Consider the following 16,388-nt stretch of genomic DNA (forward strand, 5'->3'; position numbering starts at 1 on the left):
CTCTCGTTTCCGCTCTCCTTAAAAATCAATGGAAAAATATCCTCGGGTGAAGATTTAAAAAAAAAACTTCCTCATGTCACATGATTTCCAAATTCTTTTTAGTTCTGGGCTGCCTTCATTGCATTCCATTTTGCCACTGTCTTCCAGAACAGAATAGAATATTCCATATGCAGCCTGATGTGTATTCGAGAGAATGATTTGGGCATCTCTGACCATAAACACTACTTTGGCTGCTCTAGCCTGAGAGTTCATTAATTTGATCTGATAACCTCATCATATCCTTGGCTTCAGGAGCTCATGCTAAAATAGCTAGTGCTTTTCCAAATGAGTCATTGTCAAGACAAGTCCTGCTCCATTCTGTACTTGCACAGATCTTTTGTTCCTCTAAATTCTGGTCTGCGTTTTCCTTTTAAATTTCATGATAGTGATTTCAGCCTATGCCAACACAGACTCTATTCTGTTACTCTTCCAGTTTTGGCTCATCTGGAGGCTTAATAAGCATATGCTCTCTGATTTTGTTTCAATTCATGTAACTTTGTTTAGATTCATAAAATTTTAAAGCAGAGAGGGATAATAGATTAGGTGACAACAGGCTTTGCTACACCCTCCTCTCCCTTGTTTTACACACATGAGGAATCTGAGAGTAGACAAGTGAAATTGGAGTCACTTGGCCAAGGTAACTTTTGACAGCCAGTAAGTATCTGATCCAGGAGGCAAATATCCAGGTTAGTGGGCTTCAAAGTCTAGCTGGATAAGCCACCCCACTGTGCCTTCTCCTTCCTTGTAAATCTGGATAGTCAGGACTCCAGTCTCCCAAGTCCAGTATTTTTTGTTTGTTCATTTGTTTTTTATTTACTGAGAGCAAAAGAGGAAGAGAGAGATATGAGACAGAGAGAGAGACATCGATTTGTTGTTCCACTTTTTTATGCATTCATTGGTTGCTTCTTGTGTGTGCCCTAACCGGCCATTGAACCCACAACCTTAGCATGTAAATGATCAAACAATTTTTTAAAAATTAAATCAAACATGCCGTAACCGGTTTGGCTCAGTGGATGGAGCATCGGCCTGCGGACTCAAGGGTCCCAGGTTCGATTCTGGTCAAGGGCATGTACCTTGGTTGCGGGCACATCTCCAGTAGGGAGTGTTCAGGAGGCAGCTGATCGATGTTTCTCTCTCATCAATGTTTCTAACTCTCTATCCCTCTTCTTTCCTCTCTGTAAAAAAAAATCAAAATGTAAAAAAAAAATTAAACAAATAAACAAACAAAAAGGCAGGGATTAAAGCTAGATTGTTCAAACTTTTTCTAACAAATAAGTTCCTGCTTATTGCACTTGGTCATACTGCTTCCTTTTTTCTGTAAGTGCTCACAAAGCATATATTCAATACTCATTTTTTTTAATTTGACAGATTATTGTTAGACTTGGCAATTTTAGGTATTAAAACTTTACTTTCGTCCTGGCCGGTTTGGCTCAGTGAATAGAGCATTGGCCAGCAGACTGAACAGTCCCAGGTTCGATTTCAGTCAAGGGCGCAATGCCTGAGTTGTGGGCTTGGTCCTCAGTAGGAGACGTGCAGGAGGCAGCTGATCAATGATTCTATCTCATCATTGATGTTTCTATATCTCTCTCCCTCGCACTTCCTCTCTGAAATCAATAAAAATATATACTTTAAAAAGGATATTTTAATAAAATATTTTTCCCTTTATTGAATAAGATATTACAAATGTGCCCTTATCCCCCCCCAACATCCCCTCATCCCCCCAATTCTGCCCTCACCCTCACCCCTGTTGTCCACATCCATCACTTAGGCTTACCGTGCTGTTGCAAATGGTAAAAGTTCCTTCATTTTTACAGCTGCATAGTATTCCATTGTGTAGATGTGCCACAGTTTTTTAATCCATTCATCTGCTGATGGGTACTTAGGCTGATTCCAAATCTTAGCTATTGTAAATTGTGCAGCTATGAACATAGGGATGCATATATCCTTTCTGATTGGTGTTTCTGGTTTCTTGGGATATATTCCTAGAAGTGGGATCACTGGGTCAAATGGAAAAAAAGGATAGATAATTACTATTATTAAAAAATAAAAATTAAAAACCCTTTACTTTCTATCCCTTTTAAAAACTGAAACTAGCTATCCATCATAGTTTTTAGTCTTTTATTTCCCTGTGATTTGGAAGCTACAAAATGCATTTTTAATATTTTGTTTTTTCTTTTGTAGTACCTTTAAATTTTAAGGTATTACTTAATTACACATTTTCCTAAATGTTTTTAGTTGTTTAGTATTTTTAACCTCCTGGCCATTTGAGGACCCCACCACCTCCACCAGCAATCATGTTGTTGTGCTTAGTTTCCATTTCCCCTTTTTCTTGAACATGCAATAATTGGTCCTATTTTCTTTTCAGTTGGTAGAAAATCGTATTTATGAGTCTGGGTTGGTAAACTTCTTTCTTTTGTCCTCTAAACAGAGAGAAACATCCATTTGAGAGAAACACATCAATTGGTTGCCTCCTGCAGAAGCCCTGACCAGGGCCCCAGGCCAGGAAGGAGCCTGCAACCAAGGTACATGCCCTTGACTGGAATCGAACCCGGGACCCTTTGGTCTACAGGCTGATGTTCTATCTACTGAGCCAAACTGGCTAGGGCCAGTATGTACTTTTTGATCTGGCTTGTTTCATTGAACTTTTGTGTTTGTGAGATGTATACATATTGTTAAATAGAACTATTGTTTCATTCTTTTTTTATTACCACATGAAAATACCACCAGCAGTGTCTGGGAACACTAATTTACTCATCATCTCTATTCTACAGTTTGTTCCATATATTACATTTTGAAATTTCACTCAGTAATTTCATTTCTTCATTTGTTATTTTTATTTCTCTTTTGGTTCCTAATTTTATTAAATTTTTAATGGAAATCATATTTTTTCATTTTATTACTTTTAGCACATACTTATTTTTAAAGTCTTTGTCAGACTGGAGTGAATTCTATTCCAGCTGTTAGGTTTTGTTGACTGATGTCTTAATAGATTTCTTGTATTGTGGAATTTTCACTTCCTGTTTCTTCTATGAAGCAGTAGCCTTAGGCAACAAGTGGACAGTTGCTTGTTTGCAGGAGTTCCTACACTGGTAGGAGAGCACCACCTAGCCCCTGGCTTCAAGCACTGAAGCTGATTCTATTCGTTGACTTTTATACCAAGCATTTTGGGTCCCTTTCCTCCAGAGGAACCAATTTTCAGCCACCACTCCTGCTCCCAGACATACAGAGAAATGAATCAGAATCCATCATGCTGTGGCTTCAAGTCGTGCATTTCTGTTTCTGTCCACAACTTTTCTATATATGAGTCAGCGTGTGTTATTTCAGTTTTCTCTTGTTACATTTTGCCTATGATCCTCTGTGTTTACACATCCTCCTGGCGTGTGATTCATCTGGGCCTGACATGGTTCCCATTTTCACTCTCCGTGAAAAGGAATTGGGTCACATGGCCCTTCACTTGCTCTAAGACTTTAAACACGTATTTAACTGCTTAAATTTGTCACGCTGTTTCTAGTTGGAAATTTTTTCTTAGTGGTGGAAAAGACAGAAGTGAAATAGGACAGTTGAGTGTTTCTGCTTTCCTTGTGCTGTCTATTAATAGCGCATTATCTTCCAGAAGTTGTGTTTTCCTCCCTTGTTCATCTGTTTATAAATATTACTTCACAAAACAGAATCCTTTTGGGGGCTTTAATATGATTATGAACTAGAGCTTATTTAGGATCTGTGCCTTCTGTGTGCTGTATTCTGTCACTAGGATATAAATACCCTGAAGCCAGGCTACTTGTCTTTGTCATCACGCCACCTCAGCCAGCTGACATGCAGTAGAAGCAGACACTCAATAAATATTGTTTACATTACCAAATCCTATGTTATGCCATTTTTTTTCTGTTTAAATATGAGCTTCAAAGGGGGTTTCCTGTATCCCCCACCTTGGTTTACTTAAATGTCCTTTCTCCCATCTCTTCTTTTGCATAATTTATGATTATAGTGTTAAGATTTTAGAGTTGTTATCCCTCTTGAGCCAGCTATCCTAATTTAGGTATAAGCCTATGCATTAGTTAACGATTGCTGTATAACGATATCACCACAAATGTCAGTGGCTTAAACTGTGCCCATGTATTTATTATCTCACAGTTCCCATGGGTCAGGAGTTCCAAAGCTGAAATTTTTTAAATTTTATTCATCTGGTAGTGTCATACACAGAGAATATGCACAGTAAAACTTTTTATAGTGATAGCATGTACTTCTCTTGGATTCCTTATTTTTTTTCCATAGGGTTCTGTAGCTATAGCTGGTGCTGTCATTCGCTGGCTAAGAGACAATCTTGGAATTATAAACAGCTCAGATGAAATTGGTGAGTATGTTCTAACAAAGGGTTAGAAGCTGAATAACGAAAATGTTAAATATTTTACCTTTGCAATCTGTTAATATTTGCGCTTTTACCCTATGTGTGATATTAACATATATGGATCCCTATTATTAGTTTCATTTATACATAAAAGACTAGTATGTGAAGATTTGTAAAACAATGAATTAACATATTTAGAGTTGGTTATTATTAAACTGGCAAAGTAAGGCATAAAATTTAATCAAGTTTAAAATCGAACACCAAAGATTTGCCAGAACCTTCAGGGGAAGTAGTCCAGTTAAATTTATCTGATGAGAAAGAGCTTTAACTCTTGGATTAGAGTGAGAATTAAAACTCTAGTAACTATAATTAACTCCATTAATTAAGTATTAATGTGGCTATTTTCGATTTATGGATAATTATTTTAAAAAAATATTTTATTGATTTCAAAGAGGAAGGGAGAGAGAGATAGAATGATGAGAGAGAATCATTGACCAGCTGCCTCCCACATGCCCCCTACTGGGGATCAAGCCTGCAACCCCTGCATGTGCCCTTGACCGGAACCTTTCATTCTGCAGGACAGCACTATATCCACTGAGCAAAACCGGCTAGGGCTATGGATAATTATTTTGAACTCACCTACCCACGCTTTCATCTAACTTGTTTAATTTTGCCCAAAGGTGAGATAATCAGAAACACATATTTGATTATGGAAGCATTGGAGGCCACTTCTTCATTTTCCAGTCAACAACCTTAAAAATAGTGGAAATGAGCTGAAGTACCTTAACGAAACGAGTCCAGTTCTTTTATTTTGGGGGGCTAGGTTACATTTTAGTTGTGGTATTCAATGTGGAGCAATTTATTTTGGTTCCTTCTAGCATACTGCTATAATTAGGAACATTTTATGATACTAATGAATATTTATGGTGCTAATGACTAGGAAACAGAAAATACTGTCCTCCTAATTTTTTAATGGATGTTTATTGACTAAAGTAAATAGAATATATTAGAGTGACTTTTATTTTTCTTTTCTTTAATGTTAGAAAAACTTGCTAAAGAAGTAGGTACTTCTTATGGCTGCTATTTCGTCCCAGCGTTTTCAGGGTTATATGCACCTTACTGGGAGCCCAGTGCAAGAGGGTAAGAATTTAAAATAAGGTGTGCTTTTGTGGGTTTAATATTAGTCAAGAGTTTCCTACCTATTTTCAAATTATTTTGAATCATCTGACAATAAGCCCCCACCATGTTGATATGTGTATTAGTGTTATTACCTTTTTTTATTATTGACTTCAGAGAGGGAAAAGGAGAGAGAGATAGAAACATCAATGATGCGAGAGAATCGATGATCGGCTGCCTCCCGCACACCCCACTTTGAGGATCAAGCCTACAACCCAGGCATGTGCCCTTGACTAGAATCGAACCTGAGACCCTTCAATCCGCAGTCTGTAGCTCTATTCATTGAGCCAAACCATTGAGGGCTTATTAATTTGTATCTTCAAGGCATCTGCAAGTTCTGTATCCAAGGGATATCGTCTCAATAAATGTTGACTTGGTTTTATATTTTTGTCACCTATTTATATGGATCATGAACTTTTTCATATGTGGGTGCAGGATTTTGGACCACATTGACTTTCTAAGCTACTTAATGTTTATGTCCAGTGTTGGTTTTAATTTATATATTAAATTGGGGTGACATTGGTCAACATGAATATATAGGTCTCAGGTGTGGGTTTCTATGTCACAAGATCTGTATATTGCACCCTGTGCCCACCACCCGAAGTCAAATCTTCTCCGGTCACCTCATATTAGGAGCCCTTCTCCCCCCCACCTCTGTTGTTGTTTTTAATTTCTATTTTCCCCCCTGCACATTCCTAACAAATTCAGCCTTTCTGTATTCAGGATATTTCAGACTGATGGCTCATTTCTTATCACTTAATCTTAAAAATCTTTGTGTTTTTAGGATCATCTGTGGGCTCACTCAGTTCACCAATAAAAGTCATATTGCTTTTGCTGCATTAGAAGCTGTTTGTTTCCAAACCCGAGAGGTAATAAATATGGGCTTATTTTCTTATGCTTAATCTGCTTTTATCATTCTTAAATTACATATGCGTGTCAGAAATTTTGTGAATTTTTAAATGCTTATTAAATACTTAATCAAAAATTAAACCTGCCTAGACACTAATGTAATAAATGTAAGTTTTTGTTCTTTTTGCTAGCTGGCATTACCTTCTGAGTTCCTGTCATCTGCCAGGCACTGGGCATTTTATGATTGGGGGGACACTCAGTGGGATACATTGGGCAAAGGGAATAGCACTAACAGTCATTGAGGCGGGAAACCTGGGCATAAAATAGTTTTTTGGTTTGAGCGAGTACAGACGTGGAGGGAGAGAAAAGGTTAGTTGTGACCACACCAAAGAGGGCTTAGAAGATCATAATAAGAGTCTAAATTTTATTCTATAGGCTTTGGGAAGCTCTTGAGCATTTTTTTGGATAGACATTTTTAGGGATGTTATTATGAAGTGGTTTATGTTCATTACGTTGGTTTATTTCAGATTCTGGATGCCATGAACCGTGACTGTGGAATTCCACTCAGTCACCTGCAGGTAGATGGAGGAATGACCAACAATAAAATTCTTATGCAGCTACAAGCAGACATTCTGTATATCCCAGTAGGTTAGTAAACCTTCATTCCTTTACATTATGAGACTAATGTTTCTTTTGGAGGAGCTGGTGTTTAGGCATCTGTAAGAAATACAAAGTTGTTGATGTCACTTTCGATGTCACTTTGTCCTCTCAGTGAAGCCCTCCATGCCAGAAACCACTGCCCTGGGAGCCGCCATGGCAGCAGGGGCAGCAGAAGGAGTTGGCGTTTGGAGTCTGGAACCTGAGGATCTGTCAGCTGTCACAGTGGAGCGGTTTGAACCCCAGATCAATGCTGAGGGTACATTTGAAAAAATGAAACTTTTCATGGTGTGCTGTGAACAGAGAGCTTGCCTGTCTGTGTATTCATAAGTTAAGGGACTAACAAATGCTACTGCTTCAGGTTTGGCTACTAAGCATTTGGGCTTAACTGAATGAGTGTGCATGAAAGAAATCGTTTCTTATTAAAAAAAAAAAAATCTAGCCCAACTGGTGTGGCTCAGTGGTGTTGAGCTTCAAGCTATGACCCAGGAGGTCACAGTTCAATTCCTGGTCAGGGCACATGTGCAGATTACAAGCTCAGTCCCCAGTGGGGGGCGTGCAAGAGGCAATGATTCTCATCATTGATGTTTCTATCATTCTCTTCCTCTCCTTTCCTCTCTGAAATCAATAAAAATATCTAAAAAATATATAAAATCACATTTTTACTCTTCACATTTTTACAGTCCTTTTGTATAGAAGGATAACACTACCACACCATCAGTTCTAGCTTGTTCGAATAGCCTTTTTTATGAAAGGGAGAAGGAGATCTATCAGCCACCCACCCCTAATGTGTATGCAGGATCATCTTTGGTGCCAATAGCCCAGTTTTAGGACATGATTAGCCAGGCTATATGATATTCTGGTAACTGTTAAGCACAGCAGGGTTAGGCAGACAAAAGCAGCAACAGTTTAAATAAATGAGCATTAAATATCTTACTCACTTTCTTTTTTTAAATTTATTGATTTCAGAGAGGAACAGAGAAGGAGAGAGATAGAAACATCAATGATGAGAGAATCATTGATCGGCTGCCTCCTGCACACCCCCTACTGGGGATTGAGCCCGCAACCCAGGCATGTGCCCTTGGCTGGAATCGAACCCGGGACCGTTCAGTCCGCAGGCTGACTATCCACTGAGCCAAGCCATCTAGGGCTCTTATTCACTTTCTAACTAAACTAAGGCCCAAGTTCTGAATGACACCTTTATTAAAATAGTATAGTGATTAATCTCTTAAATTGAAAAAAATTTTAGTAGAATAATAAGCTTTTATATATATTGAATTTGGTTTTATAACTTAAAAAAAAAAACCTAAGTGGGCCCAGCCAGCATGCTTAGTGCCGTGGTCAGCAAACTGTGGCTCATGAGCCACAGTTTGCCGGCCACTGAAGTGGTTGAGCATCAACCTCTGAACCAGGAGGTCATGGTTTGATTCCCCAGTCAAGGCATATGCCCAGGTTGCAGGCTCGATCCCCAGTATGGGGCATGCAGGAGGCAGCCAATCAATGATTCTCTCTCATCATTGATGTTTCTATCTACCTCTACCTTTCCCTTCCTCTCTGAAATCAATATATATATATTTAAAAACCTATGCATAAAAATACCATCAAAGTGAATTTTGAGCTATTGGGAAATAAGCTTTAAATGCATTTTAATTTTCTAGAAGACTATGTCAGTGCTTTTTAATTTCATTCACTCTTTTCCGTATATAAGAAAGTGGATTGTAATACTAATTATTTTAAAGTCAAGCAGTATGCCATGTACCATGATATAGAAATGTGTTACAAAATCTGATATTCTATCTGTAAATAATTTTTCACTTTTGCAATATTGGATAAAATATGAAGTTGAAAAATTTTTTACACTTCTGAAAAAAAGATCAACTTTTTAATAAGCAAATAATGTTCACAGCAAGTATATGATCTTGAGATGCTAATCCCACTCTTAAATCTAGGAAGTGTTTTGTGCAAAGAGTTGAGGATCACTGTTTTCCTGAAGAGAACTATCTTTGCAATTTTTAAGGCCTTACCCCAGAGTTGATCAGTTATGTCTGTTGTCCTTGCCTTCATCAGTCTCTCTGGTCTCCCCACAACATGCACATGCACACATGCATGCATGTGTACACGCACACTCACAAATGGGCAACTAAATGCAGATAGTTTATTTTGTATTTGTTTTGTTTTTAAAAATATATTTTAAAAAACATTTTTTTGATTTTTTATAGAGAAGAGGGGAGAGGGATAGAGAATTAGAAACATCAATGAGAGAGAAACATTGATCAGCTGCCTCCTGCACACCCCCTACTGGGGATGTGCCCACAACCAAGGTACATGCCCTTGACCGAAATCAAACCTGGGACCTTTCAATCCTCAGGCCGACGCTCTATCCACTGAGCCAAACTGGTTAGGGCTTTAAATATATTTTCATTGATTTCAGAGAGTAAGGGAGAGGGAGAGAGAGAGATAGAAACTGCAATGTAGAGAGAATCATTGCTCGGCTGCCTCCTGCACGCCCCTTACTCGGGATCGAGCCCACAGCCCAGGCATGTGCCCAGACTAGGAATCAAACTGACCTCCTGGTTCATAGGTCAATGATCAACCACTGTGCAACACCGGCCGGGCAATAGTTCATTCTTACAGCAAATATTTGTTTAGAGCTTACAAATTGCCTAGACTTAGCAGGCAGCCTGTCTCCCAGTCGCTGACCATCACTATCAACCGTACTCTCAAATCGGAGTCTTGGTAAAGTCCCACATCAGTTTAATATGTGTAACAATTTGTCAAGGATTCTGAGTGAACATAAGTATAGTGCTTAAAACATCTCAGTAAACAGCCTTTCATGTGTGTGTGTTGTTCCTATCTTCTATTTCTAGAAAGTGAAATTCGTTTTTCTACCTGGAAGAAAGCTGTGATGAAGTCAATGGGCTGGGTTACAGCTGAGTCTTCAGAAAGCAGTAATTATGTTTTTATTATTATTGCCACTTTGTCTCACTATGTTTTAAATAGCTTATTTAAGCATATGACTATTTATACTTAGCAAAGCTGTATTACCATATATCTAGAGCTTCTAACATTCTGAAAACACTTTAAGTTCTAAACATAGTATAAATTATCAGGTTGCTGTGCACACATCCTGCCATCTTATTAGTTTATTTCTAGTACTTTGATTTATTGCTTTGTTTTCTAAAAGTAAAATTATTTCTAGTTCCTACTTGTTTTTCTAGTTTCTCCTTAATGAAAAAACAATCAACTACAATCTTTGTTGTTTTTTTCTCCTAATGTCTTACTTTACCTTTTTGGGGGGCCGTCTTCATGACCTGAACTAATAATCGCTTAGGTAGGAAAGTATTCAGTTGAAGTAGTAAACCATCTATATATATAAAAGCCCAGCTACCAGAACGGCAGAATGAATGGTGGCTATGATGCACACTTTGGCAGCCAACCAGCCTGCTCCAGGCCCCGATTGGCCCCTCCCCAGCCAACCAACCCCCCAATCAGCCCCCAACACCCAAATCAGGGGTGGCCGGCTGCCAACTGCCTGTGGCCCCTCCCCCCAGCAGCCTAGCCCAATGGGCCCCCATCCGAGTGGGCCAACCGGACCCCACCTGTGCACGAATTCGTGCACCAGGCTTCTAGTTTAGTTATAAACAGCCTTAAGCTTCCTTTAATATGCCTGTGCTATTTAAACAGCCTTAAACAGGCCTTTAATATAACAATATTTTTTTTATTTGCTAAATATAAGATTTGGAACATAATGAAATTTATTTACAGAAGCATATACTTTGCTGAAGAAGAGTTTATAAGTGAAATATAACCTGCCTTCCAAACCAAAGTAGGTATAGAACCACTTTTTTCCCCACCTCCACCCCTACAACCACTTTTATTTATTTGTTTTTTGTTGATTTGAGAGAGAGAGAGAAACATCAATTTCTTGTTCTACTTATGCACTTATTGCTTGCTTCTTATATGTGCCCTGACCGGGGATCAAACCTGTAACCTTGGTGCTCTAAAAACTGAGCTACCTGGCCAGGGCCAAAACCACTTTTAAAGTATCTGGGTTTTAGGAGAAGCTTCTGGAACTGTCCACTACCACGGATCACTATGATCTGTATTTTTAGTCTTGGATGTTCCTACTTGAAGATTTGCCTTTTCTCCTAAGTAAGCGTAATACCCTTTTTTCTCCAATCTTTTATTTTCAGTTAGAAAACATCAAAATAATCATGTTCTCAGACAATTTTTTAGAATGTACATTAATACAATTTAGTTTTCAAATGAGAGTAATATTAACAGTCGGGTGCATTTCCTTATATGCCGAATTCTATTTTTTTTAAATAAAAGAAAACAAAACCAATAGGGTTTGAGATTTATTTACAGTAGGTTAATATAATTTTTCTGATAGCCAAAGCATCTATAATTTGAATCTGGGGGGAATTGGATTGCTTATTTTGTAACTTTTGGGGAAGAAAGCTAAAATCAACAGCCTCCCAAAAAGTTCTCCATTGACTTTCTTTGGCTTTGCCAGTGGAAGGCATATGGTCTACATTATGTTCTTGGCTACTTGTGGCATGCTCTCTGTATTGTCTGTTAATTGTTACAAGCTTTACTATTGATTATATTTTTGATTTGAAGTAATAACTCTTTGCTAGCTTTTATGAATATACTATTTTTATAACTTATTTTGTTTTGCTATCATGTGATTCTTAACACAAATATTGTAATTATGTGTCTCTCTTTTGGTTTGCTTGACGGGAAATCCCTTCTACTTGGATGACCACAGGTGACCCTAGTATCTTCTGTAGTCTACCCCTGGGCTTTTTTATAATGAGTAGCATGATAATGTTTATCGGAGCAAGGTACATCTCAGGTCAGTTACTCTTTAAATTAGACAATTTTATTAGTTAGCGTTGATATGTTTGTATATAATGCAACAGAAAGTTTTCAGTGTTTTTTATTCTTCCTATGCTTAGGAAACTGGATTATCCATTAAGGGTCTAACTAGACTAATTAATCTTTTGTGGCAGTCAAAATTAAAGACTGAGGCATTGTGTTGTCAACTACAGCAATGAGCAGAAGTGAAAGTACTACTTTTAATGCTAAATGACAGGACTTTCAGAATATTAGCAGAGTATCTGTAAAACCAAAACTGGGGAAAATGTATAGTCACTTTTGCTTTATTTAAAAAAAAATACATTTTTTGAACTGAAGTTTTAAAAACTATTGCTTAAATAAATGGGTTGAATTAAAACTGAATTATTATTTTTACACCTTAACTTTTACTGAATATTTTTATGGAAGTAAAATTGCTCAGCATGTGATGAAATAAATTGTGTAACCTATATTCATTTAAAGATAACCATCATTTTGGAAGCCATTCCTCATGATAGCTCAATTTTTCTTCAAATTAATCACTTAAATTGAAACAACTTGTTCCATACGTTGCCAAGAAAGTGAAGCATTTTAAAAGTCTTCATGATTAGAGAAAGAGTTCAATTATTTCTCTTAATTAATTAGATGATGACCTAGTTTTAAAATTTAAGCTTTATTGATATGGGGGAAAACATCTGTTTGTAGAAATCTGATAAGCCTTAATTTAGCTTGCCATCATCAGTTTAGTGCTATAAATAAATATGGAATGAAAATTACTTATATCAGAACATTAGATTATTTTTTATTAATCATAAAATATGGGTTACTTGCATGAGAGTTTAAAACTAAGATTGCCTTTTTCTGTATTCTTCACATTTGGGATGAATTTGTTCAAATCTTTTGTTTCCATAATAACAATACCTTATGTTTGTATTAGTGCTTTATACCTTACAGAGGTCTTCTGTATATAAACATCTTTTTTTAAAAATATATTTTATTGATTTTTTACAAAGAGGAAGGGAGAGGGATAGAGAGTTAGAAACATAGATGAGAGAGAATTATTGATCAGCTGCCTCCTGCACACTCCCCACTGAGGATGTGCCCGCAACCAAAGTACATGCCCTTGACCGAAATCGAACCTGGGACCCTTGAGTCCTCAGGCTGACACTCTATCCACTGAGCCAAACCGGTTAGAGCTGTATTTATACATCTTGACTGAATTAGCAGATATCTATTTGCTTGGTGTAAGACGCAAATATTCCTCAGAAGAACTATAATTTAAATTTGTAATGAAATGTATATGCTGTTTGGGGGAAAGTTCTATAATTTTTTCAGTATCCTGCTGTATTTTTGGCTGCGTAATGATCATCTGGAAAAGGAAAGAAAAGAACATTGCAACTAAAAGTTTTCATTGATTTTCTTTTCCCCCTGTTTCCCCTTTGGTACCAGGACAGGATGGAAAGGGCTGCTGTCTATGAAAATTGAGCCATGTAGCATATCTCTAAGCTAAAGGTTACATTAAGTTTCCAAATTCCTAGGCTTCCAAAATGAATATGGTAGCATCTTTAGGTTCTCTGTTGGTAACATAGGCTGAGATTTGATAACAGTGGAATTGTTTGCCTTGGTAAACATTTAGCAATAGTGTTAATATTTGCTAATTCTGGAATTGGCCGTTATATTTGCTGCATTTTTAACTGTGAAGCAATTCTTAGAAACCATATGGAATTTCTAACTCTATAAATGATTAAATAGTCTTCATTGCTTTAACTCCTGAATTGCATGTATGTTATTTTATTACTGACATGGTTTTTGTCCCCCATTTTAGGTATCCTATAAATAATAGAACTCATGGATTCCAATGGTGCGAGCTCTTTACCAAAAAGAGACTCCAGCGATTCTCTTACTCTGATGACACTATTCATAGACTCTGATTTTATTTATAAGCCATTTGCTGCATGACCCTCGAAGTTGACCTGTGGCTCAAAATAAAGAAAATGCAGCAGAAAGAATGCTATAGAAACATGGGTGTGTTTTTTAACATCAATCATAAGATTGGACCAGCCACCTTTGGAGCTGACCCCTCCTTTGCCATCACTTCCTGCCCCATTTCCTCTAAGATGTAGGAAGAATCCAGATCCTGTCCATTGGCAGCTTTCCTCAAGCACAGTCAGATGCTGGTGGGCCAGGATTTGATTCTCTGCACTACACACACTTGATCAAGGGGTTATTGCTAACTGGCTAAAAATGAGCGACTTTGTGTTTCTTTTTAGCAGAACCCCGAAGTTTTCTTTTCTGCATATGCAGGAAGCCCACAGAATCTTCACTGATTGTTTAAGTGGAATTCTCTACTAAATCCTTAAAATGAAAATTTAGTATTCTCATAGCTTAGCTATTTTTCTGAAAAGTATTTGCCAAAATCAAAATTCTTCAGCCATTTTACATGGTATCACTAATTATACTGCATTGCTGTCTGGATCTTATAGGGAAGGACACTTTTTTTTCTTTTTTTTCCCCCATCTCTCCTTTTTATATTTTTTACTTTATATGTATAACATACATGCCTATACATTTTATATACTGAGGGTAGCCCATTTATAAACTAAGAGTACATTTTACATGGCCTCACTAATTACACTGAATTTGTGTCCGGATCTTGTAGAAAAGAACACTTTTTTTTCTTTTTATATTTCTTACTTTGTATGTAGTACATACATGCCTATATATTTTATATACTAAAGGTAGCCCATTTATAAATTAAAAGCACATTGTATTCAGTAGGTTATAATGGGGCTGGTCTTAAGTGGACCACTATGTGTATAAATATTTTGGGGAAAACAGTTGTATATGTTTGGGGGCAATAGTTATACATATTTACCAGGAGAAACTTTTTCTTAAAGAGCCAACATTTGAAATTTAAACTATGTGTTCTATGTCAATAAAAGAAAATAGACTTTATTATGACTTCAACTATGTCTCTTATACCTTACATTTTTATTTAAAATTTTTAGCTGGATATATGCTAAAGAGAGAAAACTGTGGAATACTATAGTAAATACTGTTTTCAAACACAAGTACTAGTCCATATGAAGTTATTTTCATTTACTGTAATCTTAAACATATTTGGGATCCTTTTGAGGGGATGTCAAAAAAGGTTAAAAATTTAAGTTAAAAAACACACACCGTTAGAAATAAAGCCAAGATCACTTCCCACCCAAATATGTTATTAATTGCTGATAAGCAATTGTAATTTCTATTTGGGATGACAATTACCTCTGCTTACTGTCAAAACTTTAAAAGGTTTACTATTAGAAATGGCTTCCAAGGAAACCAAGAATTTCTCAAAATATTTAGTATTGCGTGTGCCTAATGTAGCTTCTTAATGTCAATTTTAAAAACATCCTAAAATTAATTGCTGTTTACTGCAAGTAAGAATATACTGCCTCCTAATTATTTTATTCAATCAGTGCTGAAAATGGAAAAATATTTATATGTTAATATGAAAAGTTTTGTTTGGAATCAATGCTAACTTGAATTTGCAGTGCTCGTTGTGCTGTTTCTAAATTGTTGAATCTGCTGGGTTTTTATTGATGCTGCTGCCACTTTAGTGACATAAATATTAAAGAAAGGTACTGTGAAATTACTACTTTGTGGCAGGGTACTTTTAAACATACTGATGTTTCTACAAAGGTAGTTTCAGTTCAGTTCATTGTAAATAATTGTGAAAATCACTGTTCAGATAACATTAAGATAACATTAATTTTCTATAAATGGCGATATTTGTAAATGTTTGAAATTGTACACATTGATATTTCATGATAAATGTGCTTAAAATAAATTGACCCCCTCATTCTTACTTGCATCTCTCATTTGCAGTCTATAACTTAGTTCTAAATCAAATGAAAAAAGATGTTTAGGAAATGAGAAACTCGGCTATTAGCACTTGATCAGGCACATTCTGCAGAAAGAACCAACAGTCGAGGAAGTCGTTTCTGGAATGATGAGCACCTCAATCATCCTATTACAAAAGACTACACTGTCTATCCAGAAAATACCCCAGCAAGGTTAACAGCCTTTATCAATAAGGGTCTCTAGTTGACTGACCATGACTTCCTAGTTTCATTCTATGCTTATTTTTCTCTACCTGCATTAGTTGGTGGAGTCAAGTATACCATTATTCCCTCAACTCAATACCCCACACCTTAATCTTTTTTTCTCTAATGGATGGGTAAAATAATGGATCTTTGCTCCTGAATTTTTTAGCGTGTTTCTTTTGAAGTGCCCAAAGCTCAGTTCTTTGGTTTATGGGTGTTTGATATCACACAGAAATGAAAAATGATACCTATTTAGAAGAAATCACCAAATGAAAGATGTCATAGCAAAGAAACAACATTGGCAGTAGAGTAGGTGGTATTTACTTCAGAGTGTCTACCTAATAGTACAACAATTATTTTTATAGCTTTAA

General features: G+C 36.7%; 1 protein-coding gene across 8 annotated transcripts in view; it reads left to right on the forward strand.

Annotated features, from left to right (window-relative positions):
* The window catches only part of GK (glycerol kinase), a 71,487-nt gene extending 55,708 nt beyond the window's left edge, over nucleotides 1-15,779 (forward strand). For 4 of the 8 annotated variants that reach the window (XM_015560629.1, XM_006752617.2, XM_015560748.1 and 1 more), the window contains 8 exons: nucleotides 4,312-4,390; nucleotides 5,428-5,524; nucleotides 6,345-6,429; nucleotides 6,937-7,057; nucleotides 7,182-7,325; nucleotides 9,934-10,014; nucleotides 11,838-11,924; nucleotides 13,752-15,779. In XM_015560629.1, the coding sequence (XP_015416115.1) occupies nucleotides 4,312-4,390; nucleotides 5,428-5,524; nucleotides 6,345-6,429; nucleotides 6,937-7,057; nucleotides 7,182-7,325; nucleotides 9,934-10,014; nucleotides 11,838-11,924; nucleotides 13,752-13,762 (705 nt within the window). In that variant the 3' untranslated portion in view covers nucleotides 13,763-15,779. Of the gene's footprint in view, nucleotides 1-4,311; nucleotides 4,391-5,427; nucleotides 5,525-6,344; nucleotides 6,430-6,936; nucleotides 7,058-7,181; nucleotides 7,326-9,933; nucleotides 10,015-10,831; nucleotides 10,956-11,837; nucleotides 11,925-13,751 lie in introns of those variants that run through there. The other 4 variants (XM_015560781.1, XM_006752620.2, XM_015560726.1 and 1 more) reach the window with 3 other exon arrangements.
* The last annotated feature ends 609 nt before the right edge of the window (nucleotides 15,780-16,388 follow it).

The sequence above is a fragment of the Myotis davidii genome, unplaced genomic scaffold (genome assembly GCF_000327345.1).
Source record: "Myotis davidii unplaced genomic scaffold, ASM32734v1 scaffold790, whole genome shotgun sequence".
NCBI classification, from domain to species: Eukaryota; Metazoa; Chordata; class Mammalia; order Chiroptera; family Vespertilionidae; genus Myotis; species Myotis davidii.